Here is a 16,963-nt window from a genome sequence, read left to right as displayed (position 1 = left end):
TTCTGGAAAATGCACTCAGAGATCTGACTGCATTATTTGTATGAAGGCTGTTATTCATCAGCGCCGCCGCGGCTGGATCCCTGAGAGCGACTGTGCCCCCCCGTCACTCTGTTTCTGACAGTTATTATCTTTCTAAAACTATGAAATTTTCAAACCTACTGCATTGTTAAGATGCTTGAGGCAATTTCATGGTCTGTGAAATTTGGCTGTATAAATAAAATAGATTTGACTCGGTTTGTTGCGGCGTATGTGGTTAAACAGGCGCGTTTGGATCAACGCCGACATGCGAGAGGACAGAAAAGCTGAAGTGGTGTCGACAGACGGGCCTCCGGTGGTCAAGTGGAGACTGCATGGGCGGAGACGGGCCTGTTCGTCAGTTGGAGGCCGCGCAGCCTCCGCCGCGCTCCTGCAGGTCGACACGGGCAGCAGGATCTGTTGTGTCTTCGTCCCGCTTCCATCTGATCCCGCTGGTTTTGGACAACGATGTAGATGAGGTGCTGGCGGTCACCGTGGGAACCCGCCCGCTTCCTTTTGTCCAAGGAGCCTTTGTGCCAGTGTGTTTGCTCCAGCCTGCGGCTCCTTTTGCTGGGAAAGCTGCTGACACAATGCGGAGAAGTTGGAGAGATTTGTGCAGTTGAAGGTTCAGCAGTTAATCAGGCTCGACCCAGAGAGGACGCATCCGGGTCCAAACCACCCCTGATTGATATGACATGAGCTTTGGATTGGAAGTAAATGAAATATGAATAGTGACATAAAACTTAGGTAAAGTTTGAAATTGTGGGGGTGACATAAACAAAACACAATAACAGCCCGGGAAATGGCGGATTAAATGGCCGAAGTTTCCACAGCTGAATTCCTGTGGGTGGATTAAATTGTTCATACCCATGATAGGGGATTACCAGCTTCATTTAGAAAATGGCACTTTCTAGTGATGACTCTGCAAACTGCTATGAAGCTCCGTAAAAGTGGTTTTTAATATTCATAGACTCGTGGCCCCGGGGCGCCGCAGAAGTTGCCTACCCATCACTCGTAATGAATTTCTGTCAATTCAAAACTCTTTCTTAATATCGTAACTTGGTGCCAGAATCTTCGCTCGAGAAAGAGAGTTATTTATTTATTTTTAACACTGAAGGCAAGGACGCCACAGGACACAGACAATATTTTCCCCTCCTTCATTTCCTCCCCGTCTCCCCCCTACCCTTACTTGACATCTGCTGCTAATCTTCTCCAGGCATGAGATGCCGTTTCATCCCATTCCCAGCCTCGATTGAGATTAATTCAATTCATCATTTGTAATTTCTTTTCTCCCTTTAGTATACGCCTCGTATATTAGCTTGGCAGTTGGTCTTCTTCGGAGGGACAAATTGATTCTGCGTATTGCGTGTTACTTTTCCGCCTTCGGGGGGAAAAGCAAGTCATGTGGACCAGAGAGGAGGAAGACGAGGTGGGAGGAAGTCTCCCACATCGCTGTTGTCGTGTGCGTCTGTGCATGAGTCTCGAATGACTCTGGGAGAGTCGCCGTAGTCCTGAACGTCATGCCTGCCTGCCTGTGTGGCATTAAAGGTGGCTGTAATGTATAGTTTGATAATAATAATGTGACGGTGGCATTAAATATGTTTCTGTCCCATATCACTCGTATTCACCTTAGTAAGATAGAGCTTTATCGTGGCATTCAGCTCATTGTGTATCTGCTCAGGGACAGCTTTACTGCTCTGCTTCAGCCTCATTGGGCCGTTTGGAAGTTTTGTCAAGTGGGTTGTCGAAGAAGCCCTATTTGGAGAAAGAGGTGGAGAAGAGCTGGTTTAATCTTGATTCCGAGTGATTTCTCTAAAATTGTTGGGAAGCCTGATGATCATAAACACAGTGCAGGCTGTGTGTGAGAGGGAATAAACCCTCGGTCTGACTCTGTCACAAAGGCACATTAGTGTCGCATCAAGAAAGGAAGGTCACCGACAGCGCGCGGCGAGGAAGTGAAAATGGGCTGGAGGAACTGACGGAAAAAGGAAGAGAAAGACAATGAACTCATCGCCCAACAACCATCACAGCTGTGAAGTGGAAAATAAAAACGACGGAACAGTCGCTGAATATGTGCAAAGAGGAGCAAAGACAGTGGGATCTCGCCTTTTTATGACGCTAAAAGCCCGCTTGCAGACATACATTATCCTCTACGCCTGCGTGCATTAGTTAATGGAAGAGAAAGAGAAACTGGCGTTTTCAGAGCGAAATGGGGAATTTTCTCCTTTTTTTTTTTTTTTGTATCAGGAGACATAAACTGTAATGACACCACAGCTGCATCTCTCTCCGTTTATCAAATCCTTGAAGCTACTCTTTCTTCCATCCAAAGGCACTTTAGTTCGCCTCTGTCTGACTTTTAGAACACAAAACGTGTTTCAGCGCAGATTTCTTTGAAAAGCAAAATATGATTTCATTCTGTTCATGTTTTGTTTTTCGTTTTTTCTTGTTGTTTTTTTTTTTTTTTTGTAGGTGTGAGTGACATGAGAGAAGAGACACTTATACAAAATGCAGAGTTGCACAGAATGAGGGTCCATCTGCTGCTGTACACTTTCATGAAGCTTTGTCTGCAGAAGAAATGAACGTTTCAGGTTGGCAGTCGCGTTGTCAGGGTTTCAGTTCTCTGCTAGGGATTGAGTTCACCGTCGTGGCCCGGCTGGGAAGCTGACTTATCCTTTTGTCTCTCCCATTGTTCCTTGTCTTCTACATCCTGTTTTATTTAGATACTCACCTCTGGTCTTGTTCCAGGTCCTTCACTTCCTGCCCTAATGTGGTCTACCTGTGTATTTAAGTCTTGTTTTCAGTCTCGTCTTTGTCAGATTCTCTTTGCCGTCTTCACATCGTTGTCTTCTGCGTTGTCTTCTGCTTCGTCTTTAGTCTCGTCGTCTTTTGCCTCGTTGTCTTTTGTCCTGATCCATGTTCACAGCCTGATCCTTGTCACAGTCTCAGACACTGTTAAGTTCCTGTTTTTTTTTTTCCATTAAAAAGGATTCATTTTTCACCGTAACTCGTCTGCGTCTCCTGCATCTGAGCCCTCACCCCCACCTCCTGCTTCCATTTTGTTCATTCTCAGACAGCCTCGCACGACAAAACGATACAAAAGTCAACACACCACCTCTCATGTATGTCTCATTCACTCACACAATCACCATCATTTCATCAACTACAGCCAAAAAGTAGTCAGATTATCCATCATCAAGACTTCAGCCTTCATTTCGACCGCAGAAATGGTGAGCGTTACTTTAAACTGAAGCGATTAAGCTCAGAGATAATCACGTCCCTCCGTGTCGTCCTTCATATTTCATACAACTTGCAAGATGTCTCTAATAAACACAATAAAAGAAAAACAAATATCATTTTTGGAAATCTGCAGAAACAAATTGGATGGAGATGCAGAGAACATAGAAAAATAAATGACAGTTTGTCAGATTGGAAAACAAAGGCGGACTGCAGACGGAAACTTCATCACGAGTCCTCGTCTGTGTTTCATCCTACACGTCTCTGAAATGTCACGAGACAAATGGAGAAATGCACATTTCTCTGGACGCTAATCAGAGAAGAAAGAAATGACGAAAGAGATCGGACGAGGAATCAGAAGACGGAGACAATTGTTATTTTAGCCTCGTGACCGAGTGCGTGTCTAACGAAAGCAACTGAACGCCACGCTGTGAATATTAGAGGCAAAGGTTTGGGACGAAGGTCGGAGCTGTACGACAACTGATGGGACATCAAGAGAGCAAGTTGTTGATTGTTTGTAAGACTTATGAACTTCTGGATGGAATCCAATGACGAGTGGCACGTTGGCACAGCGGTCACAGAGATGAGACGACTTGTGAAATGAACCCTGATACAATTTTTACATTCGATTCGAGGTGTTTCAGATGATGAAGAATCAACCAATATTCATTTTCTTTACACAACCCAGACCTTAAAAGCTTCTTTTTTTTAGGAGGTGGAGGGGGGTTCACATTAATCTTTTCTTTTCTACAGCAGTCGGGACAGAACTCTTCAAAAGAACATGAAGCAGCTCAGTGATCTGACAAGATGATTATAGCATCTGTCAAGGAAGAGCGCCGGAGCCCGGCAAGGGTGAGATAAGATAACAGACAAGCTCTGAGACGTATAGACGTATGTGTACATGCACACGGACGCGTATATACAAGTACGCACACGAACCGAGGTGGCAAAGATGGCTGTGCAGGCCGTGACGCGACAGCAGAAAGGGAGGGCGCACATTCAGCCCCGTGCCGGAACACATTACATTACCTCCGAAATGACACAAAATCTCATTTGCTTGAAATTACAATTGTCTTTAAAAGTGGTTCAGGGTTTCTTTTTTTTCTTTTTTTCTTTTTTTTAAGTGAACAAGAAGAAATGCAAAGCCATTCTCCGGGGGGGGGGGGGGGGGGGTGAAGGTGAATCTGACCCAGAGGCAGTCGGGGAGAAGATAGCGTCTTATCTGTAATGGCTCAGAAATCTGCTGCCGCTTGTCTTTCATGTCTGTGAGCTGGAGAGAGCGGTGGAGGGGGGGAGGTTGTGATGGGTGCTAGGCCTCATTAGGAGTAATGAAATTTGACCTTGATCTTTGTGAGAGTGACCCCCCCCCCCACACACACACACACACACACACAGCCCCTTCCAGCTGTAATATGAGTCAAATGCAGAGTTTTGGTTCAGACAGTGACGGGCGTCTCACGAGCACCGTGAGAAGACGGAAGTCTGGTTCCAGCCAGTCCACTGAAAATCTTTACAGACAGAAAAGGTGTCAGAATTATTTTGCTGAGCTTTTTCTTTTTTTTTTTTTTTTTTTTTTTTCCCCAGAAACAAATTTAAACTCCAGCTTGGTGTTTTCAGAGTCTACAAAGGTGAAACTGAGCGTGATAATGAGAGCTGCACAGCGAGGGTCAGACAGCGTGTGACAGTTAAAGTATCCAGCTCCGATAATAAAATCATGAGCTCAGCACGCAGGACAGCTGTTGCCACGCTGATGTGGCCGGGTGACTTCAGAAAATTTGAAATTAAGATTTTATCTGCAGCGGCGGCTTTCGAACTGCTGCTGCTGAATATTCAGAGTTCGTGAGCCACAATTAAGCCGTCACACTGTACGGTGAATGCAGCTGCATTTAACCCCACAGACCGGATACAAACACCGACGTAACCTTCGACTCCGCCTATAAATTCCAGCTAATTCCAACCTCATTTATTCAAAAATGCCAAACTGTTGAGATCTACTCAAATTCACCAGGCATACAGTTTTCATGGCGGAAGAAATAAATATAGACCAAAAAAAAAAGTTTTTTGTACATTTTGGGCCCTGATACACTGAAGCCCCTTTTCAGCAGTCAAAAAAAAAAAAGAAAAACTGCCAAGATCAGCTGACGACTGCGTCCACACCGGAGTCACTGCGGGTATTTAGTGTCTCCATCTTCAGCATGTACGTACACAGAAGAGCCACAAACTGCCGTTCAGCAGGAAACACCACACTCTGGGATCCATGCAGTCGGCCGCTGCCTTGAAATAAGAAATCCGAAGTGTCTCACGCGGAGGCCCAGACATATTCACTGGAGCACAGACGTGGGGATGATACATTTCACGTCCGTTTCAGTGGCTTTGTCTCTCCGCGGTGTGCGTCTGTGTATGTGCTCTGAGCTGCACGTAGAAAAGGTTAATCAGCTTTTATTAGTGTGGGAATGTGGATGCATTTGTTCATTCTAGTCGACAATAGTAGTACCTTTCGCTTCAGACAAGCACACTGACCCGTTGTTCTACTTCCTTTGTCTGTGATCGCTTTCTCTGATCACTCAGCGTCTCACTGCAGATGTTGGCTGCGAGGCAATTTCTGTGTTTGGCAACTGCGAGGAGGAAGAAGAAGAAGAGATTTAGTCGACTCTCAGGCGTTGCTCTGAAAAAAAAAAAAAAAAAAACGACCTGGTAACACAATTCATCGTCTCGCAATAAACAGCAGGCGGCTTATCGTCGGCGCAGCCTCGCCGGGCCTGCCGAAGTCGGCGCTGGAGTTTTCTTCATTGTTCAGTTCCCTGGTGTGCATTTAAGTCCAGCGGACCGCTGAGAGAAGCTGCTTTGGGGAACCATATCCCCCACCTGGGCTGTTCTCCTCCACATACCATTGACTGCCATTGTCAGGAAACTAAATCTGATCTATATCTAACTCTGTTAACACTTGTGTTTCGGTGCTTGGCTTTTGGCCAGTCGGTTAACAGAACAGCCGATTCTGTCTGTGTGTCCTCATACGTTCTGTATGAACAACGAGGGAAGCATTCGTTTCAGAGATAAATCGAGCAGGAATTGTTTACTCTCACTGCTGTCTGTTTTCAATGATGTATACCGTCTCAGATGTTTAATAGTGTGGTGCACTTATGGGAGTTTTTCTTTCTCTGCTGCGTCACGGGAATGCAGCAGAAATGAACGTAATTATTCAAATTTCCCTGCCACCCCCCCCCCGCCAACTGTGCCTTTCCTTTGAAGAAGAGTTGTGTTTTATTCAGAAGAGAACAAAGGCAGTCAATTCCTCACCTGTGGTGGGAAAACTGCTCTCCCGCCCAGTTAATGTACACAATCCTGTCATTATTTCCATTTAAATAATTCCGAGTCACAGCAAGTGGCAGAGAAGAAAGTTGCAATATTCAAGACTTGAAATTATTGTGAAAAGAAAAAGAGTTAAGTATAGCGCACACGTTGCCCCTGGGATTATGATAAAGGCTTAAGTGAAGTGAGATTAAGTTGCTCTCAGCTTTAATCCTTCCTTCTCTTCAGAAAGTTTCTTCATAGCGAAGAGGAGCGTGTTTTGCTATCTCTTGTTTAAGCATAACAAACAGTTGTAGCAACTTTTTAACTCTTTGTTCCTTTTTGAAGGAAGTTAAAATTGCGAGTTAAAGTGAGCCGCAGATAGATTATCGCTGAATTTGGTGGTCCTGGGGGGGGAAATGAACTGCTGCTGCATTTTTGTTTCATGCTGTCAATCAGAAGCACGTTACCATGTTGCTTGTCAGTCAAGGAGCGACACAGCTCTGTGAATAATTTGACGTCATAAATGAAGAGTAAAAAGTGGTATGCACGCATTATACGACCTGATCGGCTCTGCTCTGACCGTTCGGGGACTAACTGATGGTTTTGTTTTGGCGCTCCCTCACCAAAAATTAAATCAGCATTTTTAAACAAATCTCCCCGACTTCATCACGGCTGCTCCAAAAAGCTTTGATATGGGAATCACTTGACTTTTCCTCCTCTGAGGAAAACACTCTTCTCGTGATTCAGCTATGAAGTAGAAACAGAAGAGACAGCTGGAGGTGTTGATGAAAAAGTTACTGCCCTTTTAAATATCACGCCGTTTAGTTGAGGGATTTTTCTCTTTTTTTAAATCATTACGTTGAGTCTCATTTCAACCAAAAAGTCTCTCACTGTTCCCTCCGCACAGTCTCGAATGAGCGGACCGAATGCTTTCACATCTCGTCAAAAAATATGGCGCCAGCCTGGAAGAGAACACGTTTTTATACCGTTTATTTGTCATGCCAATGTCATCGAGCTGTATTAAAGCATATTTTCGGAGGCATTCATGCCAGTAGCGCTGCGTTCGGTGTCTGATTAGTCTGTTTTTGCTTCTGTTTCTCAATTTTCTTTCCTGTCACTTGGGCCTGCTGCTAATCTGCTAACTGCGTACACATTCAGCTGCACTCAGCCCTTCCAGGAAATCAGAGGACTTGTTTCCTTTTCCATTTAATTAATCAATTTAATCATGATCCACATTCACCGAGTTAATGACTGTGGCATGCATTAATGGGAAGGAGACCAGATTCTCGGCGTACACGTGTGTTTGTGTGTGTTTGCACGCCGGGGATATCTCAGTCAACTCAGCCGAGAGATGCTTGAGTTTTGAAGACTTCTGTAATTAACAGAGACGGTTAGTCACAAGTGATAGGAGCCATTAGCCACACTGCTGAACTGAACATGAAGGTGAATTTACATATTCACATTTACATGGAAAACCTGCTTCTTCTGCTCTGTTCGGAGGGCATGAGTGATTTGGAGCAGCCGAGATCCTGAAATGAGTTTCCATCCACAAAGAATCTCCAGCCAGGCAGCAGATCGGAGGCTTCGTAGCTAAATGCTAACATTGTGCTAAACTGCATCAGTGTGGCGGTCATTACGGTTCAATCCCTGGAGAGGTGGACCATTGCACATATTAATATTTTGCTCGTCAATAAACGGAAACTTCTTTATGTTTTTGTTTCGCTGGAGATGGAGAAAGGCAGAGGGAGGAAGAAACAACGTTTGAAACAAGTATGGACGAAGCTGAGGGGGGAACAAAAAAGAAGCCAGAGAGTCAGAGCTGGAGAGGAAGGAGGCACGGGGGGCCATTATAAGCATAGTAGCAGCACACAGATCCCATAAATTCAAAGTTTAAGGGGCCGGGCCCCCTAAAGGCCGCCACAGTCAAAGGGTGGAGGAAGCTAATGAGAGCATGGATTAACTGCTCCCAGCTAACAGTCAGGAAGAGAACGCATTTGATTTGAATCCATTTGATTCAGTTTAGTCCGGGGAACCGTCATCGGAACATATCTGTTATTGTTAGTGTTGGTAATTATTGAATTTTATGGGCCAACAGGAGATCTCTGCTGTAGGTATCACTTGGACGGGGAAAAAAGGAAAGCACTGAGAGAAAACGGCCATCGAAATGCATGACAGTGAATTGTTGAATATCACAAAAACACACTGAGAGAGAAGCCCGAGGCCCCCCCCCCCCCCCCCCCCCCCCCCCCCCCAACCCTCCCTCCTGTTCCTCCTCCTCCTCCTCCCGCTGTATCTGCACAAACAACACCGATTCCCCTTTCTGTTTCGCTCACAGGTGGTGTGTTTGTTTTGGACGGTTTACAGGCCATTTATTCAGACCGGAGCTAATGTCAGGCCATTTAGAGTGTTCACCTGACCCGCTGCCTACAATGGCATCAAAGTGGGCAGGCGCTTTATCGACGGCGGAGCCTGACAGCAGAGCAAAGGCAGGCCGAGGAGCAAAGGTCTGCTCGCCACTGATAAGAAAACCATGGGAACCGAGGTAGAGAGAGGCAGGCAGAAATAGGCAAAGACAGAGAGGAAACCTCTTCTTCCCTTTCTCTCATCCTCTGCAGAATACTGCTGAAAGAAGAGAAAATCATCAGCTCCCGGTGTCTCGTGCTTTTGCTGTTTTTCAGTGTTCTGATGTCTTACCGTCTCGATTTCTGAAACTGTAACTCTCCTGCTCGCTCTCTCGTTTCGAATCCCTTTTTGTTTTCAGTTGTGAAGTTAAAATGCCCTCAGACGCCCGCACAGTAAGCCAGACTGAGAGAGAATCACAGCAGCAGTCACGTCTCAACCACAAGAAGGCTTCTTTCTCCAAAAATAAGTCAGCCACCAAAATATAAACCAGATTTATTGAACATTGGACTGAGGAGCTCAGTCCGGTAATTCAGCTGCAGTATTAGTTTTAGATGAGGGGATCTCTCTTTTCTTCTTATAACCTTGCACCAAAAAAATATATATTCAGTGTCAATAAAACACAAATAGACCCCTTTAAGAAGATCAGTCCAATTTTATGCATAGATGTGAATTTACTTTTATTTTTTTGATCTATAAGGATCAGAGGAGTCACGAAAATTTCTGAAATTACCAAAAGTCCTGAGAAAATGTTAATGATGATGTATAAAATCCACCAAACTAACACTTCGGCCAAAAGTCCCGGCACAGCAACTCTGCATCTCAGAAACAGCTTATAATTGGTTTTCTTTGTTGTGATGTGGTAATAGGTTTAATGGCTATCTTCAGGTTTTAGAGAGGACCGTAAACACCATCAAGTCTTTTCATTTCCTGTTGGAAATAGATGCAGTCATCACAGAAGGGACCTGCTCAGAGTTGTGATAAATCACACAGAGAAGCTCCTCGTGAACTGCTGCAGACGGCTCTCCTCATTTTATTTCATGTCTTCTGTCAGAGTGTATAGCTGAGTTCAGGACCCCGCAAGATAATCACTTGCTAAAGCAGCCCGCAGACTTCTGTAGGAGCACCGAGTCAGAGATTTAAGACCGGTAGGACCTCTTGTTCGGATCTTTCTGCCAGCTGTGACGCTCCTTCAAAGACCCAGGTGAATTATTGAACGCGCCGCAGTGGCTGGAAGCCCTCCTGACCGCTGCTCAGGCAAGAAGACAGATGGCGTTTGTGTTAAATGATTGACCCGGAGTCGCTCCTGACATTTTGAATCCCATTTGAATCTCCGGTCTGAAGAAAGCTTTTTGGGCCGGCGAAGCTGTGAGTCATTCCAGAGCCAGGAGCCGCTCTGCCGCTCATCAATCCCCTTTAGTCAGCCTTGTTTTCATACATGACAAATCAGATCTTAATGCATTTCACAAGCTAAACGGGGAAACGCATTCACCTGCCCGTGAACTACTGCTGAGGAGAAGAAGCAGGGAATTTGTGTCAGCCGGCCATGTAATTTTGGCGGTCCATGTGTCGCTTTGTTGTGCTCAGCGTGCAATAAAAAGCCAAGCGTGAAGTGGACAAAATGTGGGAGTGATGGATGGATGTTGGGAGGCTCGGGACTGATGAATATGATCAGAAAACCATAATAGCACAGAAGTGAAGTACGAGAAAAAGAGAGCTACATATGCAGGGGATGCGTGGGAGGGGAGAAATGCCTCTCTATTCCTTTTCTTCAGCGCTGGCCTGCTGCCTTTTGGAGGAAGGGAGATTAGAGGCGCTGTTTGGAGTTTTTGCCTTTTTTGTCGAGCTTCTGAATCCTCACCGTGGCCAAATACAAGCCTTTGGCTGACTCAGGATGTTGGCTTGATGCAGCCTTTTATCCCCGAGTATGGCAGGTGAACAACTTGTGTTTTTTGGTAGCGTGCAGGGAGCCCGGGGAAAGTCTGGTAGATCATGTGTGGTGATAACATCCGGTGTGGTTTTTAATTATTATTATTTATTTTTTTTTTAAACTTTTTTCTTCAAGCATGGCCGCTGGCATCCAGAACCAACGGCTGATTCAGATTGGTCTTTGTAGATAATGTGTTTTAGGGAGTCCTTAGCACTGTGTAATTGATCCGCTTTGGGTCACGCTAGCATTTCAAATCCCTCCAAGTCCTTCCAAATCCTTCAAACACAGCCAGCTATTTGCCAAAATAAAAGAATCAACACATAACAGGATTTTTATTTTTTTATTTTTTTTGGCCTCTGTCCGTCTCCAAGAGTCACTCCCAAGGTCCGGACGCACTTTCACGACAGGACTTTTTACAATACAACTTTAATTGCATAATGTGAATGAAATATTCAGGATACTTCTGACTAATCCAATCCGTCAGCTTTCAGTGGGAATATTAAAAATATTGGGAAGCTCAGTAAAGTTCCTTCATTGCTTGAAAGCTACTCGAGTACATAAAAAAAAAAAAGAAAAAGAAAAAGTGTTGCGTCAGGCCTAGGGGTGCTCTGAGCCCAACATAAAACGGTCTTCCTCTTTTCCCGACACCAAAGAATGCCCATTGGTGACAACAAATCTGAAGCCCAATATTGTTTTCTTCCAATTGCGGTTGTACAGGCATCGGGGCGAGCGATGCCAAAATAATAAAGAAAACAATCCAGGTTTTAACCACACCGGCTCACCTGAAACAATAACAAAAACAAAACAAAAAAATAGAAATAAAAATAAAACACAGGGTTCTTACCTGCCTCGAAATGCTGCGATTCACAAACAGAAAATGACATGTCACCCCTTCAGCGACCAGGACTGTTTCCAAAAAAAAAAAAAAGAAAAGCAATCACACAAGCTGAGACCGCTACAATCTTCTTCTAAGGTCATGGTAAATCAGCAAAACCTTCACCGAGGCGAAGGCACAGGCGAGGTCTGGTTGTGTGCCAGGAAATAAGATAAAGGTCGCTATCAAACTCAGCTCCAATCAGCCGCCACCTCACGTACATTCAGAAAAACCAGGAGAGGTGAACGACGCTAACCCAAACGCCAAAACCATCAATATTCACAAGTCACAAATTATGACTCACAACACCAAAGCTTCACGTTTAAGTCCTCTAATCATTATAATTATTACGATCTGGTTTAGATTCAAGTGTCACTCTCTGCTTCCTACATTGTAAAGATTCTTCATATTTTTCAAACAGTCCAGAGGTTACTAAGGGTTAAAAAAAAAAAAAAAACTGTTTCCTCCCCTGTAGACAATTTCTCTTGCTCATATTATAAATTGGAGATAACCAAGATATTCATCCAGAGCAGAGCTACGAGCCAGGTGGGATTCTTCCCTATCGATGTTCTACTAATAGAGTATTCATTACTCATTAGCAGCAGTCAAGCTGTCAATTCAATGAGACCTTTGCTTTAGTAACAAGCTGGGGCCAAAGCAAGCCCCTTGTCTAGCATCGGCAATACAAAGTAGAAGATGAGATCAGGACGAGAGGAATCCGAGATGGAGACGCTGTGACTTCTGAGTCGATTAAAATGGATTTCCCAGCACGTTAAAGTTTTCATTTCCACAGTGTCTGGGAGAGACGCTCACTCGCCCAGAATACTTTTTCTCTTCGTTTTGAGTTAAAGTTGATGGAAATGACGGTTTAGTATCTGAGCTGACTTAGTCCCCAGAAGATGATTGATCGCCTCAAAGTCAACAACAATCGGTGCAGGACGAAGCCAGAGTGTCAAATTTAACGACTTTCTGCTCCGGTGTTGGTTTGGTGTGTTTGGGGGAGTTTGTCTTGTGTTGACTCCCGACTGGAATCGATATTTTGCCTACAACTGTATAACCTGTTTAATGATTGACTCTAAGTGTTTGCGGTTTCCCATTGCTTTTTCTCCGTCTCACTCCAGATTGAGGACATGCAGTGGCCGAGGGGGGAGCAGGAGATTCCCAGTTCCGTCTGCAGCCTTCCCTGCAAAACCGGCGAGAGGAAGAAGGTGGTGAAAGGCATGCCCTGCTGCTGGCACTGCGAGCCCTGCGACGGTTACCAGTACCAGTACAACGAGTTCACCTGCAAACTCTGCTCCTACAACATGAGGCCCAACCCCAACCGCACGTCCTGCCAGCCCATACCCATTATAAAGCTGGAGTGGCACTCCCCCTGGGCGGTGATCCCGGTTTTCCTGGCAATGCTGGGCATCATCGCCACCATATTCGTCATGGCGACGTTCATACGGTACAACGACACGCCGATTGTCCGGGCGTCGGGCAGGGAGCTAAGCTACGTCCTCCTGACTGGGATTTTTCTGTGTTACATCATCACGTTCCTCATGATCGCCAAGCCGGATGTCGGCGTGTGCTCGTTCAGGAGGATTTTCCTGGGCCTGGGGATGTGCATCAGCTACGCCGCGCTCCTCACCAAGACCAACCGCATCTACCGGATCTTCGAACAGGGGAAGAAGTCGGTCACGGCGCCCAGGCTGATCAGCCCCACCTCGCAGCTCGCCATCACCTCCAGTCTCATCTCAGTCCAGCTGCTGGGCGTGCTGATCTGGTTCGGGGTGGATCCGCCCAACACCATCATAGACTACGACGAGCAGAAGACCATCAACCCGGATCTGGCGAGAGGGGTGTTGAAGTGCGACATCACAGATCTCCAGATTATCTGCTCGTTGGGTTACAGTATTTTACTGATGGTGACGTGTACTGTTTACGCCATAAAGACCCGCGGGGTCCCGGAGAATTTTAACGAGGCCAAGCCCATCGGGTTCACCATGTACACCACCTGCATCGTGTGGCTGGCTTTTATACCCATCTTCTTCGGCACAGCGCAGTCTGCAGAAAAGGTAAGAGGCGATGGATGAGCGATAAGGAGTGACAAACTGCATGATGGATGAAAGTTTGGATGTGTCGTGCACTTGCCTAAAAATCGTGCTGATACGGAACCCGAACTCTCCATATCACTGCGTTTTTTTTCCTCCCCTTTTTCTGTTTATTTTGATGCTTTCTTAAAAGCAAGAGAACAGGTGACACAAAATGCAAGAGCTGCTTCTCAATTTGCAGGAAATGTCGGCTCTGGAGGGTGTTTTTCTGCGACAAACTGTCACCTTAAGCTAAAGCAATAAACCAGAACTAAATTATAGCTGCATCTGCTTCTCTGAAAGTGACACAAACTGAGGAAGTGGAAGTTGAATTAACGTTACTCATCCTGCAAGACTCCTCTCACTGTTTTTCTTTCCGTGAGCCAAGTTGGCTCTTAATGTGAACTTAACGTTCAGGTTTGATATATCTTTAGCCGTTCAAGTTAAAATGTCTTTGGGGAGCCAAAAAAGCCAAAAAAGGAAATAATAATAATCTTCTCTGAATAGATCCATTCTCTTGTGAGCTCAGTGGAGTTCTAGGTTAGTTGCGAGCGGATATACAACAGCGACAAGATGTTGTGTGTGTTTGTGTAACTATCAGAAGTTGAAGCTGTAAGACGAACTGATCAACAGCATGTGATTAAGTCAGATTTTTGAAAAAAAAAAAAAAAAAAAGTGATAGTGATGATTGTGACGATGTCATCTGGAAGAAATAGTTTTCAAAACTAAGGTTGGAGAATCTCAAATAAAGTTGCCGGCATAAAAATCTATATCGGCCATGAACCTGGCCTTGAGTGGAAATTCACAGACCCCATTAGAAACTGGTTTTGACAGGCAACAGCAGGTCCACAGGCCCGAGTTTAGAAAGTACGGGCTGATGAAGGTACGTTTTTAAAATTAAAGTCTCCCTGAGAATTTTGAATCGCACGAAGACTTCAGTCTGAAGCCAACTCTTGCGAAGGAATCAGCTCATTGCATTAAATTCTGACCGCCTCCTGTCGATACTTTTATTAAGTTGTTAGTGGCAGTTAAAGTGTGGCCAAAGACATTATTAAGACGCAGACAGGCCCAGAGCTGAACTTCTGACCATCTAATAAGACCAAAGGATGAAATGATGTACAGACCCCAGACAGGCTACATCCAGCCCGGGTTAAAGTTAAACGAGTTCATGTTGAGAACGCAGTTGGCAGAAATGCATCAGATCGATGGAGAAAAGAACTGTCAGTCACATTCATAGAGCTCCATCGGCTGAATCTCGGCCTGAAAAAAAAAAAAACAAAAAAAAAAAAACACCACCAGTTTAAAAACAGATCGTCTTCCTGTTACTCTGCAATTACTAATCGCCAACAAAATGTAATATAGCAAAAGTCCATGTAAGCGGAGCGTTGCTGCATCGTTCATAATGAGCGACTGTTGCCGATGTGTCCCACTTTATCAGCCTGCAGGCTTTCAGACGAGCTTGATCTGCCACTGGAAAATAATCTCAGTCCCATTCGTGCAGCGGCACAAAGGCTTTCTTATGAAATTCAATGAGCCACGTTTCGCAGAGAGATGAAAAATGGGATGATAACACAGATATAAACCACGCAGTTAAGATGTTCAAGATGTTCTTGTTTTATTTTACTCATGCAGGAATCCATCTGAAATTTAAGACCAGAGGAATTCTGGCGAAAGTATTGCATTGAGAAATTGACAGATTTCTTGTTATTTGAGTGTTACGAGCTCTGGTGCTGTTAGTGCTCGTCAGGTGCAGTGTGGAACTATAAAGGTCCCACATCATAACAAGGTCTCTCTTTTTTTTTTTTTTATTATTATTATTATAAATCAGGTGAAGAGTTTAAGTGAAAGTATTAAAGGTTTCAGTCTGCGTAGAGGTGCAAAAACTGCCGTCAGCACTTCTGCAACTTTGTGATGTCACAACAAAGCAGTCTCCGCCCCCTGTCTAGAAAACAGTCAGCCAATCAGGAAAGAGGTTTTGATCCTCTCTTCTGATTGGCTGATCGGCCTGTTGTCACTACAGCTACAGAGGGGAGATGTGAAAGTACTCAGAGATAGATTTTGCCCCTAAAAACCGCAAATATATCTCCTTATGGATTTCAGCGCTTCAAATAAAACTGAAAAAAATGCACAAAAGGGAGCTTTAATAAGGCAAACAGATGCATTAGGTGTTAAATTAAATGGAGGTAGTTGTGCTGCTAAGGGACTAAAACTGATTTTTTTTTTTAGGTTATTAAAAACATGTTAGAAAAGGTTGGCACAATAATTGGTTGACCTTTACATCTCATCGGGACTTGTGCTGAACGAAAAAGGAGCCCCCACGTTCGGGCCTCGCTGAAATGTGGTGTGTTGAGTGGTGTTAAAAAGCTCTGGTCAGACTCCGTCGTGCCCTGCGGGGATAAATAATCAATATGGGAGTGCGGTTATAACTGGCCCGTGTCCCCGCAGATCTGTTGTTTTTTAGGAGCTGTCATGAAATCATTTATCAGAGCAAAGCCGTAAACATTCAAAAATATAATTTATTTCCTTTGTAGAAAGGAAGTTGAGCGTGTTTGGCAGCTGGAGGAGTCCAGAGTTTGGATTTGATTTAATCCAGCAGGAAGAGTCAATGATTCCCTCTTTAAATCTTTCTTTTATTATTATTATAGAAAGAACGGGACGTTAGAATAGACATTTTAGTGATGACTGGGAAAACGGAGATGCTCTAAAACTTTCCAACACTTTCGTGCCTCTGACAACAGTGTGAGATTGTTACCTGTATTTTCTAGATTTACGATGACCCTGAATTAGATTCTGTAATTTATCTTAAACCAAAAATAAGCATTATATCTCCTTACAGCTACAGTTTGCTTTGATGCCTCAAACCGACATAATTCAGTGAAATCAGAAAAAACTAACTCAAGCACAACGCCAGTAAACTCCAGATTTGTCCACTAGTTCTCATCTCTGCACAGTATCGCGTCCTCCTGTCCTCCCTTGCTTCCTTTCCTCATCTGCAGGGCCATCTGGTGCTTCAGCGAAACTCGTTGGATGTAGACGTAGCAGAGTCATTTCCAGAGAGGAATTGCATGCAAATCTGTGAAAGTTGGAATAAATCCACGGCTGTTTCAGCGTGACAGCGAAGACACTTCATGAATTTTGAGCTGCGAT

The 16,963-nt window shown here is 44.6% G+C and overlaps 1 protein-coding gene across 1 annotated transcript in view; it reads left to right on the top strand.

Annotated features, from left to right (window-relative positions):
- grm7 (glutamate metabotropic receptor 7) overlaps positions 1-16,963 on the top strand; it is a 205,661-nt gene that overhangs the window by 160,793 nt on the left and 27,905 nt on the right. The window contains exon 8 of the mRNA XM_029501966.1: positions 12,866-13,801. Within this exon, the coding sequence (XP_029357826.1) occupies positions 12,866-13,801 (936 nt within the window). The remainder of the gene's footprint in view (positions 1-12,865; positions 13,802-16,963) is intronic.

Source organism: Echeneis naucrates, chromosome 5, assembly GCF_900963305.1.
Source record: "Echeneis naucrates chromosome 5, fEcheNa1.1, whole genome shotgun sequence".
In the NCBI taxonomy this organism is placed as follows: Eukaryota; Metazoa; Chordata; class Actinopteri; order Carangiformes; family Echeneidae; genus Echeneis; species Echeneis naucrates.
Note: the sequence above shows the minus strand (reverse complement) of the source record. Positions and strands in the feature narration are given on the sequence as shown.